General features: G+C 44.7%; 1 protein-coding gene across 2 annotated transcripts; it reads right to left on the reverse strand.

Annotated features, from left to right (window-relative positions):
• Positions 1-1,683: 1,683 nt before the first annotated feature.
• LOC100665672 (zinc finger protein 551-like) lies at positions 1,684-16,685 on the reverse strand. Of its 2 annotated transcripts, XM_023543639.2 has the most exons (3): positions 16,450-16,685; positions 7,690-7,816; positions 1,684-6,272 (listed from the first exon to the last, which is right to left on the reverse strand). In XM_023543639.2, the coding sequence occupies exons 1-3, from the start codon at positions 16,660-16,662 to the stop codon at positions 3,952-3,954; spliced, it is 2,661 nt and encodes an 886-aa protein (XP_023399407.2). In that variant the 5' UTR covers positions 16,663-16,685; the 3' UTR covers positions 1,684-3,951. The 2 variants fall into 2 exon arrangements, with proteins under 2 accessions (XP_023399407.2, XP_064150375.1); XM_064294305.1 differs by lacking the exon at positions 7,690-7,816.
• Between the last annotated feature and the right edge of the window lie 200 nt (positions 16,686-16,885).

Below are 16,885 nucleotides of genomic sequence, written 5' to 3' on the forward strand. Positions count from 1 at the left end.
GATTTCATACTTGGAGTCTCTAGATGGGCAGTTCTACCCTGTCCTATAGGGTCACTGAGTTGGAACTGACTCGATGGCAATGGGCTTGGCTTGGGCTATAAAATTTTGTAGTAAATTAATTTTTCTGGTTACATTATAAGTTCTAGAAAAAAGTACTTTTTCTTTATTTACCACTGTATCACAGATTCTTAGCTGGATTCTGAGAACCTAATAATCACCTAAATTGAAAAAAAAAAAAATCAGTTGTTAATCTAACCATAGAAGTCAGAAGAGTTACAGTTGTTTAATCAGGTTAAGAAAGCATGTTTTTTCTGGCCCAGAAAGCAGAGGTGTGAGATTCAGATGTTACTGGTTATAAACAAAAAGGGGCAAATGTTGAGAAACATAAAGCCAAAAACACAAACACATCCACCAGCCAGTGTCTTGGAGTCACAACTGGAGTAATAAAAAGAACTTGCACCATGTGGGAAGATCTAGGGAAAATGCTGTTCCTGCAAAACTGTTGGAATCAATGCTTGTGCCTCAGCAGGACAAAGATCATGAAACCACTAAACCAGAACATGAGGCCCAAACATATTACATCAATGGAGGAGAACATGACTGCATGTAGTGAGATTATAAACTTGTCCTATCTGAGCAAAGAACAGTATCCATAATGTTTTCGTCTTGTTTTGGGCATTCCTTGGACCAACCACTGTCACTGGAATAGAGGCATTTACTAAAATTTTAAGATCCAGTGGAGGGAACAGCAGAAACCAATGCACCTTGGGGATCTCATTCTGAGAGCCATCCTCCTTGAGCTACTGAGGCAAAGCTTAATGGCCTGGAAACCACTGAGGAAACAGGTAGTATTTAGCAAAAACCATGTGGCCACTTGGTAAAAACAGAAGACCACTTTACAGCCAGCATCATCCTGGAAATACTTCCATCCAAAAGTTGTTACTGTCTGAGGGATTCTTCTGGAGAAAAAAACCAAGTTGTTGGCTAAAGTCAGTTGGTTGACAATCAGGTCTGTGGGCTTCAAAATAGGAAGTTATAAAAACAAGGGAGGGACGAGTTTCCCAGTATCCCTGCTCCCATCTGAGTGAGGAAAATGATTCCCTTTTCAAAGTTGGCAGGGCCCATGACATCACTATGTAGGAGACAATTATAATTTGAGCAAGAAAAAAACAAAAATGTGTTACGTTCATCTTACAGCAATCTCTTGTGCTAAGTAAAACACCTATGTCCCCTCTTCCAGTAACCTGTTTTCTCATGTTAAATGGATGTTAATGTGTTTATGGTTCAAGGGTTATTACTTAAGGTGTTATGGTACATACGGAAACGCCGGTGGCATAGTGGCTAAGAGCTATGACTGCTAACCAAAAGGTCAGCACTTCAAACCCATCAGGCGCTCTTTGGAAACCCTATGGGGCAGTTCTACTCTGTCCTATAGGGTCGCTATGAGTCAGAATTGACTCAACAGCAACAGCTTTGGTTTTGGTTTTTGTATGGTGCAAACGACCTAAATGAATGAATGATGGACCATTCACACAACCAATGGGATTTGGTTTCTTGGTGAAGAAGTGTAATATTGTTTTTTGTGTTTCTGTTCTCTTACTTCATTGCATAGCGCCAGGGGTCTTAACTGGTCTTTATTCATCTGGACAAACATGCGAAGGAGGGTCATGAATAGAAGGAAGTGTGGCTTATTGCCTCCATGAACAATTGCCTCCTTTGTCATGAGACCAGAACTGGACAGTGCCCGGCTATCATTACTTCAACATTTTGATCAAAAATTCTATAGAGGAATCATGATAAAAGGGGAAAAACATTGAACAGGATTTCAAATTCACACAGAACCCAGACTTTCTGGAGACACTGAGGCTGGATGAACCCCCCATTAACTACTGCCCTAAGATAATCTTTAAACCTTAAGCCAAAAATATCCCCTGAAGTCTTTAAACCAACAATAATTTAGCTAAATTAGTAAAGAATGACTGCTTTGAGTACCATGCTGTTTTAAAGAGCTATCTTTATGACATCAAGTTGACACCAGCAACTTGAAAGGTTGGCTAAGAAGCTTAGTGAGCAGTGAGTAAATGTTAATGCAGGAGGAACAATTTGGGAAAGGAGGGTGAGAATGGTTGCATAACTTGAAGAATGTAATCCATGTCACTGAATGTACACGTAGAATTTATTGAGTGGGTGTATGTTTTGCTGTGTATTTTTTGAACAACATCAAAAAATAATTTTTAACAATATCTGTGTTACATATTCTGAAAAATCTGGAGAGGACAGGATACTTCCCAATTAATTCTATGTGGCCAACATTACTTGTATTCAAGAATCAAAAAAGGTCAGAAATAGATTCATACATATATATGGTCAATGAATACGTGATATATCAATATTTCACCAAAATAAAGGAATTTACTGAAGCAATTCAATAAAGAAAGGATAAACTTTGCAACAAATACTGCTGGAAATACAGAATGATCATATGCCCCCCACAAAAAAAAATCTAAAAAAGTTCGACATTTACCTCATGTGTGACCTTTACACACATACAAAATAATTCAAAATGATTCAAAGATCTAAGTTTAAGCTTAAAACTATAAAATATCTAGTAAAACACATAGGGGAAACTGTAACTTTGGACTTTGCAAAAACTTCTTGGGTAAAACAAAAAGTACAATCCATGAAGAATCACGATGACAAGCTGGACTTCATTAAAAATAAAAATCTGCTCTTTGAAAGACAACATTATGAAAAGTAAAACAAGTCATTGACTTGGAGAAAACACTTGTAAATTGCATATATGATAAAAGGCTTGTCTCCAAAATATGAGCTTTCAAAACTCACTAATGAGAAAACAAAAAATCTAATTTTAAAATGGGCAGAAAATATGGACACTTTCCCAGAAAAGACACATAGGTGACAAATAATCACATGAAATGATACTCCAAATCATTGTTCATTAAGAAAATGCAAATAAAAATTATAAGAACATGTATACATTTTTATATGAGAAATCAACCTGACCTGTAAACGTTCACCTAATGCACAATCAAAAAAAAAGTTACAAGGAGGTATCACTAGACACTTATTAGAATATCTAAAGTTAAAAAGACTGACCATATCATGTTTTGGCCAGGATGTGGATCAACTGGAACTCTCATTTACTACTGCTGGGAATGTAAAATGGTACAAACACACTGCAAACAGGTTGGAATTGAAAAAAAACAAAAATAAGTCAAATATACATCTACCATATGCCCCTGCCATTCCACTAGTAGTTATATGCTCAGGAGAAATGACAGAATACGTCCATATATACAAAGTATCATACTTGAATGTTCATAGCAGCTTGATTTTTAAAAGCCCCAAACAACAGAGCCATCAAAAGCTGAATAAATAAAACAATCATGGTGTATCCCAACAATAACCCAACCAAACAACTTGTCACCAGTGAGTTAATTCTGATTCATAGCGACCTTATAGACTACTCCTCCATAAATGAGAAGCAATGAACTATTGGTATTTCCCTACATAAATAATTCTCAAATAATTTTGCTGAAAGACACACAAAAGGAGTATCTACTACAGGATTTCATTTATACAAAATTCTAGAAAATGCAAATGAGCCTATAGTAACAAATATCAAAAATGTGGTTGTCTGCAGTGACGTGGAAAATGAGCTCCAGGAGGGCAGGATTAAACACTAGCTTGAAGGAATGTTTGACACTGATTGCTACGTTCATTATCCTACGCTTGTGGTTTTGTGCAGATGGTATGCACCTGTCAAAATTTATCAGTTTGTACAATTTAAATATACACTGTTTATAATATTTTAATGATCTTGTTAAATCTTGTAAATAGGAAATTGTGTGTGTGTGTGTATACACACATCTCACTGTGTACAGTAAAGTGGGAGATACTGCTAAACCACCTTCCACATTCACTGCACTCTTAAATGTTTTCCCCAGTGTGAATTTTACTGTGTTTCATAAGTTTACACTTTTGGCGAAAACATGTCCCACATTCATGGCACTCATAAGGCTTTTCTCCACTGTGAATTCTCTTGTGTACAGTAAGATGAGAGGTATTCCTAAACAACTTTCCACATTCATTGCACTCATAAGGCTTTTCTCCAGTGTGGACCCTCTGATGATTAATCAGGCTGGAATGATTGTTAAATGATTTCCCACATTTGCCACAGGCATAATGATTTGCTCCTTTGTGAATTCTCTGGTGTTGAGTAAGGCTGCAGCTTCGACTAAAGGCTTTTCCACATTCACTGCACTTATAAGGTCTTTCTCCAGTGTGAGTTCTCTTGTGTATACTAAGGCTGGAGCTACTGAAAAAGGATTTCCCACATTCACTGCACTCGTAAGGCCTTTCTCCAGTGTGAATTCTCTTGTGTACAACAAGGTAGGATCTATTCCTAAACAACTTCCCACATTCTGTGCACTCATAAGGGCTTTCTCCTGTGTGGATTCTCTGGTGTTCAGAAAGGGTGGAGCTTCGAGTAAAGGATTTCCCACATTGATTGCATTCATAAGGTTTTTCTCCGGTGTGAATTCTCTTGTGTAGTCTAAGGTGGGATCTGTCCCTAAACAGCTTGCCACATTCGCTGCACTCATAAGGCCTTTCTCCAGTATGCACTCTCCGATGTTTACTAAGTGTGGAGCTACAGCCAAAGGACTTCCCACATTCATTGCACTTAAATGGCCTTTCTCCAGTGTGGACTCTATGGTGTTGAATGAGGGTGGAACTACTGCTAAGGAGTTTCCCACATTCATTGCACTCATAAGGCCTTTCTCCAGTGTGCACTCTTTGATGTTGAACAAGGCTGGAGTGATTGCACAATGATTTCCCACATTCTCCACACTCATAAGGACTTGTTCTTCTGTGAATTCTCTGGTGTTGAATAAGGGTGTAGCTTCGGCTAAAGGACTTCCCACATTCACTACACTCATAAGGCTTTTCTCCAGTATGAATTCTCTTGTGTGCAATAAGATGGGAGTTATTCCTAAATAACTTTCCACATTCACTGCACTCATAAGGCCTTTCTCCACTGTGGATTCTTTGATGTCGAATGAGGCTGGAAGGATCACGCAATGATCTCCCACACTCTCCACATTCATAAGGATGTGATCCTGTGTGAATTCTCTGGTGTTGAATAAGAATATACCTTTGGCGAAAGGATTTCCCACATTCACCACACCCATAAGGCCTAACTCCAATGTGAACTTGCCTATGTCTTGTAAGGCTGCCATTTCTGCTAAAGGACTTACCGCATTCACGACATTCATAAGGCCTTTCTCCAGTGTGAATTTTTTTGTGTTCAGAAAGTTGACGGTTTTGGCGAAAACATTTCCCACATTCACTGCACTCAAAAGGCCTTTCTCCAGTGTGAATTCTCTTGTGTACAATAAAGTTAGGCCTATGACTAAAGCATTTCCCACATTCACTGCACTCATAAGGCCTTTTTCCAGTGTGGACTTCCTGGCGCTTTATGAAGATGGACTTGTGGGTAAAGAATTTTCCACACTGGCTGCATCCATAAGGCCTTCTATCTGTGTGAATCTGCCGGTGATTAATAAGGCCGGAAAACTGTCTAAAAATTTTCCCACATTCACCGCATTCATACAACCTTTCTTCAGTGTGAATTCCACACTCCTGAACAAGTCTGTAATTGCAACTGATGGCTTTCCCACATTTGCTACTCTCACAAAGCCCCTCTCCAATGCAGACGCTCTGATGATCATCAACTGTGTGACTGTGTCTAACATCTTTCCCACGTTCATACTTGTAATGACACCTTCTACTCTGAAAGGACTCCCCATATTCAAGCCTGATTAGGGGCTTTTCACTGTTGGGTGTGGTCTGGTGCTGGAGAAGTTTCGAGGGTAACAGGGAGTCCTTCCCAGGCTCCGTACAGGTGATGGGCTGCCTGGACACTTGGAATTTGCAGCTCTTCACAAACAAGGCCCCATCCATATCCCTCCTAAAGGATTTGTCTCCACTGTGATGCTTCTGGTGCTGCGGAAGGTTTGTACTGAGCCAGAAGGCTCTCATACATGCCCCACCCAAGTATGCTTTCTGTCCAGAACTTGCTTTTTGCTTGGAGAGATGGAAAATGTTGTTCAAGACTGAAACACACTTCTCACAAAGGTTAGTCTTCTGGGTGCATGGACTGGCCTGTGGAGTGCTGACCTGCGACACTCCATCTACAGAGACATTCTGCTCAGAAGACTCCTCCTCCTCCTCTGTTCCATGGCAATAACCTGAAAACAGAAAAATGCCTTAAAACATGTTTCCAATTGTGGGAGAAAGTCTCATTAAAATTGTGTGACAGGGCAATGACTATTGGTCATGGTTGTACCACATGATTAACGTAATCGGTGCCACTAAATTTTACAAGTGAAAAACCCTGACTTCGAAAATGCTGCGTTAAATATTTAAAGAATAAATACAAATGTGTGTTAGATGTCAAGGAATGAATCCATGGGACTATTCTGGGGAGACGGACCTGTGGAGAGGTTAAGGAAGGGGCTCCTTCCGGTACTAGAGTTTATCACAGAATGGGGCAGTCCTCACCAGTGGAAGGACAAGAGGACAGGGTGCAGCACAGGAAGAAGGGGTAGGGTTTCTCACTTTTCTGCCATGAGGCTTCAGCAGGAATTTATCGGTTGGTGACCCACACATGATGTGCAGAGTTAGCTGTGCTCAAAGAAACTGGAACCAAGTAGCTTGTGTTCAAGGACTGCTTAAGGATATGTGGACACCTCACAACACATTATGTGTGGGCCAATGTTGGGGAATGTCACAGAGACAGTAGTGGAGAGGATCAGGTGACATGCGGATGACAGAATGGTTGGGGTAGTCAGGGGCCAGAAGTCACGTTGAACTGAAGTCAGTAAACCGTCAAGTATGGGGAAGAAAAGACAGAAATGAGATGTGGCCACTGGCAGTTAAAACAAAATAGTGGTGGTTATAAGACAGGTTTCTGGCATAATTTGAACACAGCCCTAATATCTGCCCTCCCCCAGCTGTGGCTGAACAGGGCCATCTAAGACCATCTTGCCATGCCTACTCTGGGAAAAAATCAGGGCTCTCTTTGAAATCCATCTGTATGATGAGACGTGCATGACGCAAGCCCTAAGGGAAAGACAGGACAGGGGAGTAGCCAGCATGGGCCTAGAGCAAGGCAGCCACAAAAGACAAAGAGAAAAGAAAAATTATTACATAAAAATCTGGAAAGAGGGTCTTTCAAGTACTGCCCTAGGGGCACATCAGTAGTAACCATAACAATGCCTGCAATTCCTGGCATAGGCAGGCAAAAGAAAACATCAGCTAGAGGTACAGGCAGAGCCTAGGGCACAGAGGTGGTGTGAATGTGGACACTTCACCAAGTCAGGGAGAGGATAAGCAGGGTGCAATCCACTGGGCTGAATGGAAGATTCCTGACTCCCAGACTCTTCCCTGCACACTTGGGCAGTAGGTGGTGGGGCTGCTCAGGGAGTGAACGCATTGCTCAGGGCAGCTCATACAGCTCAGCCCTGACCCCATAGCATATGTATCAAGAGAATAGGAAAGGTAGCAGAGCTCAAAGTCTGGCTTTGGAAGGACAAAGCTGTGTCTGGGGAAAAGGGGCAAGACAAAGACCAGCTCAGGATACTGGAGTGGGTGTGAAGGTCTTACCCAGAGAGGCTATGATTGCAAAGATCTCCAACATTACATCGCTGTACAGTATTCTCTGAGCCTCATCAAGGAGTCTCCACTCATCTTGGGAGAAGTGAATGGCCACATCCTCAAAGGACACAGAGCCCTGCCATAATGGGGACAACAGTTCATTCCATGATTAGCTTTTCTGTTAGGTCTCCAAGTTTGTTCTCCCACATCCCACCCCTCCTCCCGCTCACCGTCCTCCATAGCACCTATATGAAAGAAGACACCAGGTGCTGGTGCCAATAATGCCTGCACCCCCACATGGTCCCACAGATTTCTGTGTCAGCCCACAGCACCAAAAAGCAGATGGGTAGACAGGTGAGATAAGCTCTGGGTCTGATATGCAGGGCCGCATGAGCATCCTCTTGACAAGCAGTTCCCTGGGGTCCCCCAGATTATGCCTCCCAGATACAAATAAATATGGGCTTACCTCTCACCCTTAGGTCCCCAGCATGTGGCCCTGGGGCCATCTCCATGTGCACACCACTTGGTCCCACCCTCTCTCCCACTCTGCACTCCCACAGCCTCCTCCCCTCCCTGCCCCACTCCACAGCATCTCTCTGGCTTCCCCACATTATAATGTGCATCCAGAGAGTGTTTGGGAAATTCAAACAGGATTCAGATCTACCCCAGACCTCCACTGGCCTCCAGTGTCAGGGGCAGCCCTGAACCTGCTGTGAAGGCCTTCCTGCCTGACTCTACTCCTGATTTTAACCTCAGTCGACCAGAACCACCTGCAGCCTCCTCCCCTTGTGCTGCACTTGCTGCCCCGCACCAATTACAGCCTTCCTTTCTCCACCTAAGGCTCCTGCAAAACCAGGCCCCAGTGGCCCTCTACCCTAAGCCCAGTGACTTTCCCAGAAATTCCTGTGCCTCTGAGCTTATCTACCAGCCTGACTGAAACACCCCAGACCCTACCAAGGGTCATGGCAAAATCCAGGTGAGTCAACAGGATGGTGAATATGTTCATGTCCACTCATCCCTCAGAAACCTTGGTCACCTGCGTGATCATCCTCTCTCCCACACTCTTCCCATGGTCACCTCTCTCCCTCACTGTGTGTTGTTGACTGTCCATCGCCCCAACCATATGCACAAGCAAGAGACCCGATCCTCGGTCCCTACCTTCCCCCTTCCTAGCTTGATATTAGCATTACCATGATGACCAAGCTTCCCTATACTTAATGTGATGCACTGCTCCTTCCTGATCCACCCACTGGCCACTATCGTTGAAGATGTCTTCATCCTGAACCTCTCCCCAGAATTTAAGAGCTGTACATCCAAAAGCCCACTTGCAGTGCAGTGAATTACTTAATATGGCCCTTCCAGCCATTCATGGTCTTGTGACTCCCACAAAATGATTGGTGGGACCAGGGAAATAAGGTGTATGGAACCCTAATGAGGGGATTGGTTAGTTTTGCCATCTTGCCAGGCTTAAAATGAGCCATCCCAGAGGCACAGAGAGGAGATCTCACTAACATCGAGAAAGAAGAGCCAGAAGCTTTTGACCCAGGGTCACTGTGCTGAGAACCTCCTAGACCCAGGAGAAAGAAAGGTGTAATACTTGAGACAGCAAGAAACAGCGCCAAGTGCAGCAGAGAAATAACAGCAGCAGAACCAAGAGACCAGCACAAGATGGCGTGGTGGGCTTCCCAGGCCATGGAATGAGGCAGCTACAGTGGGCGTGCTGATCCACAGAGAAAAGAGCTGAGTGCCTTCGGGCAGGAGGCTTACTGACGAAGTGGGGTGCCTCTGGGCACTTAGTGGCAGAGCTGAAGAGCTTTGTAAGACTTGTCTGAGCAGAGCAGAGGCCGAGCTGAGGGGCCAAGGAAGTGGCTTGCCTGTAGGCACGGCCAAGAAGCTGTCCTCAAAGAACTGTATCCTGAGTCATTCCTGATCCTAAATTGTAACCTGTTACTTACCTAATAAACCCTGTAATCATGAGTATGGTTATGTGAGTTCTGTGTGGCTACTGCAACAAATTATCAGACTCAGCAGAGGAGTACAGAGTGCCATGGGAGGAAGGGCTGGTGTCAGAATTGGTAAAAAAGGTTGGAAAATGGAGGCATGTTTGACTTCTACCTCATGAGAATCAGCCTTGGGCTGATGACCTTGATTCTCTTTCCTCCCCCTTGTGAAGTCAGAGGAGGTTTGATGCTGCACCACAATTTTTACACCACCTGACACTTCCACTCACTTCTTCTCTGAAATATTTCAGACTCATAACATGGCCAAAACAAGACTCCTGATATTCTCAATAATATCACATTACTGAACATTGCTGGACCTGCTCCTCTTCGGATTGTGACACACCACCTAAGGTATTCAGAAACCTGTCCTATGAAGTAGTCACCCCGACAGGATACTTTTGCTTCACCTGAAATGAGACTGATGGACATGGCAAGCCTGTAGACTATAGCTCTTGCATAATAACTCAGTGGGAGGCAGGTTATTGGTTTAAGAACTTCACTTTCTGTTCTGGCAAACCCCCATTTGCTAATTTTGTGATTTTTTTTTTCTGATCTTACAGTCCACAGCCTGTAATGTTAAAAACAATTTTAAAATGTAACACTTTATGATTACTAGAGGCGAGATGTGGGAGCTTGCTGGTCAAACTGGACTGTGACTGGCCACGCCAAAGAAGCTTATTCCCCATCCGTGGGCCAATATTTAAGGCTACTATTTAGAGAAAACACACAACAGCCCATATACACTTAACAGGGAAAATATTTTGTGTGTGTATACAGCATACAAAACGTTGCCAGCCAGATAGACAGGCAGCTGCTTTGTTTATTATGCAGTCCCTGCCTGGACTTTGCATTCTCAACTCCCTGCAGGCTGATTCTGGAATCGGTGCCAAGAAGCAGATCAAACTGAGACAAGAGAACAAACTTTAGTCCATTTAGATACAGCCCTCAATGGAAACTGGAAAAAAACTCCCACAATGGGGACACTCTTAGGGTTTTCTACTGAGAATCATTCAACTTGTAACCAGCGATGTCGTCACCTGTGTATAGAGGTATACCATCCGCCTTTAAATGGTTCTAGAATAGGCTGCATTAAAACCAAAAGATGTCATCAATAAGCTCGGAGGAGCACTAGAGAAGCTAAACAGAGAAATGGTACAGATATACTCTCCCTCCAGAATCGGCTGGCCTTAGACTATCTACTAGTCTCTCAGGAAGGGATCTGTCCTCTAGCAGGGTCACAGTGTTATGTTTCTATAAACAGCTACCATAAAGCACACTGAGAGGCAGTTGAGGCTCTAGTCCTGGCCAGGCGAGCAGCCCAAGCTGCATATGTACACCTAGATAATTCTTTCCAGGACCTGCTCAGCTGGCTACCACCTGAATGGCATGCATGATTACAGTCTATTCTCCAAACAGGCTTTGATCATCCTGTTAGGGTACTACTGCTAATTGGAATATTCAAATATTTAATCTCCTTGGATGCTGCTGTGCTAGCCAAGCAGCTATCAAGCTAGTACAGAAAAGCACAGGCAATAATCTATGCCTCTGCACACGAGAAGGCCGCTGGACATATGATACCCAGATAAATTAGAAGCATCAGGAGATGCTGCAATTGAGGGGGTGGACTAAAGGAAGGTGACTGCTTTCCAGCATGAGATTAGCTTCCCACCATCTCCATGACTACTCCACTTAATTGTACTAAAGTATGCACCCCTGGGGAGGTAGTTTTTCCTGCTGACTTTTAATCCCCTATATCATTATCATTAACTAGAAAATGAAGGTTTACACAGTTAGTCTTACAGCTAGAAGAGGGGAAGAAACGTTCTTTCTAGTCATGCATCCATGGTGCAGGCCTACTATGCCGTCTGAATTTCAACAAGTTGGCAATAGGATGGTCAGGCCAGGTGCAGCTGAATAAAGGCCCCTTCCTCTTAACCCTTTTCCCATGCACTCAGACGTATAAAACTCCTAGGCCCTTTGCATCACAATCTTTCGCCTGCAACATAAACTTGGAGGCTTACGTGTGCAGAAAAGGTTTCCTGTCTCACACCTAGGGATGGGCTCTGAGGGAGACTGTCATGGAATGAATTATGTCCCCCCAGAAATGTGTGTATCAATTTGGCTGGGCCGTGATTTCCGGTACTGTGTGATTTTCCTATATGTTGTAAATCCTGCCTCTACGATGTTAATGAGGGAGGATGGGTGGCAGTTGTGTTAGTTAGGCAGGACTCAACCTACAGGATTAGATTGTGTTTTGAAGCAATCTCTTGAGATATAAAAGACAGAAGCAAGCAGAGAGATGGGGGACCTCATACCACCAAGAAAGCAGTGCCAGGAGCAGAACGCATCCTTTGGACCCAGGGTCTCTGCACCAGAAAAGCTCCTCGACCAGGGGAAGATTGATGAGAAGGCTGACAGTGAAAGAAAGCCTTCCCCTGAAGCTGACACCCTGAATTTGGACTTTTAGCACACCTTACTGTGAGAAAATAAACTTCTCTTTGTTAAAGCCATCCACTTGTGGTATTTCTGTTATAGCAGCACTAGATAACTAAGACAGAGATCGACCACATGATGAACCTTACCCCATTCATCTGCATCCTAAGCATTATGAAAGTAAATAAAAGCTTGTAAAACACCACTAAAAACCTGTTGCCGTCATCAATTCCAACTCACAGTGACCCTACAGGACAGAGTATACCTGTCCCATAGGGCTTCCAAAGAGCAGCTGGTGGATTTGAACTGCCAACCTTTTGGTTAGCAACCAAAGGCTTAACCACTACACCACCAGGGCTCCAAAACACCACTAAACCAAAAAAAAAAAAAAAAAAAACCCACTGCTGTCAAATCTATTCCGATTCATAGCGACCCTATAGGAGAGAGTAGAACTGCCCCATAGAGTTTCCAAGGAGCGCCTGGTGGATCTAAACCACTGACCTCTTGGTTAGTTGCTGTAGCACTTAACCACTACACCACCAGAGTTTCCCAAAACACCACTAGGTAATGTCAATTAACTCCTGAGTGCTATAGCCCTCCATGAGCCCACTTTTCATTGCAGCTCATCATATTTCTCCATCTCCGTTGATGGTGCCTCCATCATTTTGCTGAAAATAAAAACCTTGAGTTTATCCCTGACTCCTACCTTTCTCTCTGTCACAATCAAAATCAAAAAAGCCAGACAGATCTACTTAATAGACAGATACAGAATCCAACTATTCCTCCCGCATCTTAGCCACCAAAACCGTCCAGCCACCTTGATTAATGCAGTTGACATCTAACTGGTGTTCCTGCTCCCCCACCCCCCATAATTATATTAGCAAGCCTCCATTTTAGATGATGCCTTGGAATCTCTGTTGAGGCCTGTTCTCACCCTGTTACCTGATGCACCACACCCTGCTGCAGCTTCCTGCCCCAGATAACCGTGCTACCAAAAACAACCAAGTTTTCCATTTCTCAATTACCCCACTTCACATATTTTTCATAACCACTTTCCTTTAATTCCTGTTCTTGGACATGTTGTCATGAAGGATCAGTCCCTGGAGAAGGACATCACACTTGGTAAAGTACAGAGTCAGCAGAAAAGAGAAAGACCCTCAACAAGATGGACTGACACAGTGGCTGCAATAATGGACTCAAGCATGGCACAGGACCAGGCACTGGTTTGTTTTGTGGTACATAGCGTCACTATGAGTCAGAACTGACTTGACGCCACCTAACAACAATAGTTTCAAAAGGACCAATGATTACGCACCCAAAACAATCCCCTCACCCCACTGTCAAACTCTAATAAAGGCTGTGCCTCAGGCTTGCTTTTTCTCTCTACCCTCAACCTCCCTACTTGTATCGAGGCCTATGCGTATGCTGTGTTCACCATTGGGCATGATACCTCCCCACCTTTCCCATATCTCAAAACTTTAACATCCCCTAATTTGCCACCTCCCATTTTCATCCATACCTCTAACCTGTCTGTATGATGCGCAGAATGGGGTGCCTTTTATCTTCAACAAGGAACTGCTGGGTTTGTCACCCGGCCACCTCTCAGTTCAACCCAGCCCCTCAATATTATCCCACTGATAATCTCAGCTACAGAGAGATTCAATAGATTAAAGGGCCTCTGGCTTCTCTATTAGTAAACATTGCACCCATTACAGATTCCAATTGTTCAACCCCAGGTCGGTTTGGAGTGTCTGCTGCAAGCACTTTGCAGCTAATCTGCCCTGGCTTAAATGCCTCCTAGCCCCCATTTCCCCATAACCGCACTACAGGAAGACACATAGTGCAGATTGATAATGAATGAGTCAAACTCCTTGGTCTCCTGGCTGAAAACCCTTCAACCTTCATCATGTAAAACTCAGCATTAGGTATGTACTACAGTCCTTCCCAAAAGGGGCAACACTTCATCCAGTTTTCATTGCCCCAACAAACTCATAAGATGCCACGAGACAAAGTCATATGATGAACTATAGTTTCCCTAGGCTTACCTTTACAAATCTATCCCCAAGGAATTACGCCCACTGAGTTGCAACCCGATTCAAGAGGGCCATATTTATACCCATCATTCTAGACATCTCGGTTCTGCTCGGCCTGACTGGACTAGGTGCCAGTACAGCTGCCCTGGTCACCCAAAAGTAAGCAACTGAGGCCAATATGCAATTGTTTTCTGTCCTAACATATTCAGCATCTTCGCGATACCTTCTCCCTCATGCACAAATAGCATGAATCTCTGGCCCAGAAAGTGTTAGACAATTGACTAGCTTTAGACTACCTACTGGCTCACAAGGGAGGAGTCTGTGCTCTGCCAGAAGCCACTTGCTTTATGTACATTAGCCACTCAGGGCAGGTACAGGCCAAATACAATAAATGGCCCAAGATGTTGAGATACTTCATAATACAACCAAAGTCTTCCGACAGATACCTGCTGCTCCTAAAATCGATGACTTGTTCTCCTGGTCGGATCCCTCCACATGGGGTCAATGGCTCCACATGGGTTTCCAAGCTTTAGATTGCACTCATGCTTATTCCAGCTGTCATCAAATGTGTGTTTTCTTGGCTGTAATGCTCCTTCGCCATGTCATTTAACATTTCTGCCACCCAAGCCATACACGTTATTTTTCTTCCATCGAATGACGCCTCTGCATCACAAGATGTATTTAACATCTGCCAGCCTCCATTTTAGATGATGCTTCTGCATCCATATTGAGCCCCTTCCTTACCCCATTAGCTGGCACACCACATCTTGCTGCAGCTACTTGGCCCAGATAACCATGCTACTGAAAACACCCAGGTTTTCCACGTCTCAGCACCCTAGAGCTGTCCCACGTAGTTTCCACAGCCACTCTCCCTTACACTCTTTAGTTTCAAAAGGACCAATCATCACTTATCCCACGAAAATTCCCCAGCCACACCCTCAAACCCTAATAAACGCTGTGCCCCAGGTCTGTACTCTCTCTCTCTACCCATGACATCTCCACGTGTACCATGGCCTATGGGCTTGCTGTGTACTCCCTGAGACCTATTGAGTAATAAAGTTCTTCGTTTCTGCTTTTCTGTCTTGTGGTTGAAGTGTGACTTTCCATCTAGGGCAATATACATAACCTGGGCTGCGAAAGATGGCTCCCTATCCCCCAACCCTTGGGGTAACAGCTGAGTTGAAATGAAACACACTCAGAACACCCTCGCACCCACAGTCTGGTCTCCATGCTGCAGCCACAGGGAGTCTGAGGAGACCTGTGTCAGATCATCTCCTTCATCTACTCCAAAACTCCCACTTCTTCCCTCACCTCCAGAATAGATACTCAACTTCTCAGGAAGCCATTATAAGCCTAACTCCTATCCCCTGCTGCCTGTTCCCATGAGTAAGAATGAAGAACTGGGGTCACTGAGCACTCCAAGTTCAGTCTTGCGTCCAAGCATTTGCACACACTGGTACCTAGCCTGGGACAACTTTCCAGATCTCATTCCCTTGGTTACCAACAACAGGAACCACTCCATAGCACCCTTGGAATGAACTTAGTACCTAAGCTTGGGGTGTGTTCAGGGTCCTTAGGCTCAGGGGCTAAAAACAGCGGCTGGTGAAGAGACCAACGACATCATAAACCAAAAAAATTGATGGGTGGGGCTAGGATCAGTGAAGACCTGGGCCACCCTCCTCTTACCTGTATAGGGCCCATAAGCGCTTCTAAAGCCACAGGAAACTGCTGAGAAGAGGGAGTTGTAACAGGCAGGCTACAAAGGGCTCTGTCCTCCTTTCGGCTCTGACCAGCCCTGGAGCCAGGTGAACTTCATTGTTTTATCTCTGGTCTTTAGTGAACAGTGCTGTTCCTAACATCTGCGGGACCTTCCTGGTCCTGTCATCACTCCCCTTTCAGTTTCTTTTTCTTCTGAGCGGCTTTTTTACCATCTCCCTCTTGTTCACAACCCTCCATGGCTGCCAGCGTCTTGAGAATGAAGGCACAGCTCCCCAGCCTGCCGTCCATGCCCGATTCCTAACACTCTCTTCCCTGCAGACACATGACAAACCCCAGGTTTTCCTTTTGCTCCAGCTCAGTGGCACCTCCACTGGGCCCTTACCCCTGCCGGTCACTCTGCTGAGGGCTCTCCCCCGTCCCTTGTTACACTGGTTCTCAAGAAACGGGGTCGCCACCACAAGCGTCCCCTTGTTCAGGACCAGAGCCTGTGCTGCAGGGGCCTGAGCAGGCGCCCCACTCGGGACTCGAGAATCGGGAGATACGGTAAGGATTACGGCGAGGGCTAGAGGACGCTCACTCACCTGAGCCGTGTCTTTCAGCTCGACTGCTGCCATGGAGCTTGTGGGCAGAGACCGGCCGAGAACTCTGGTCATCAAGCGGGGTCCCGTGCGCGGCACTCTTCCCGTCCGGGCGCGGGACACATCCCTCTGTGTAGTGGGGACAAAGACTCCTCTTGTCACTATTCGGTCCCGTGACCTCGGTGCCCATGCAACGTTCCGAAGCACTGGCCCCATTAATGCGCCTAACAGCGGGTAAACTAGCCAGCATGCGAAAGACTCCGGAAGTCCCGCCCCACGAGCTGCGCGTGCGCAGAAATGACTATGCCCTGCGCTTCAGTTAGTTCAGTGTTGCTATAGGCACAGAGCAGCCTGGGTAGTACCACCATCTGTAAAGTAAAAAAAAACCTTTTTTTTTTTTTTTTCGGGCGTAATAAATCCTCAATCTGTAAATCTAGGA

This window comes from Loxodonta africana, chromosome 11 (assembly GCF_030014295.1).
Source record: "Loxodonta africana isolate mLoxAfr1 chromosome 11, mLoxAfr1.hap2, whole genome shotgun sequence".
Classification (NCBI taxonomy): domain Eukaryota; kingdom Metazoa; phylum Chordata; class Mammalia; order Proboscidea; family Elephantidae; genus Loxodonta; species Loxodonta africana.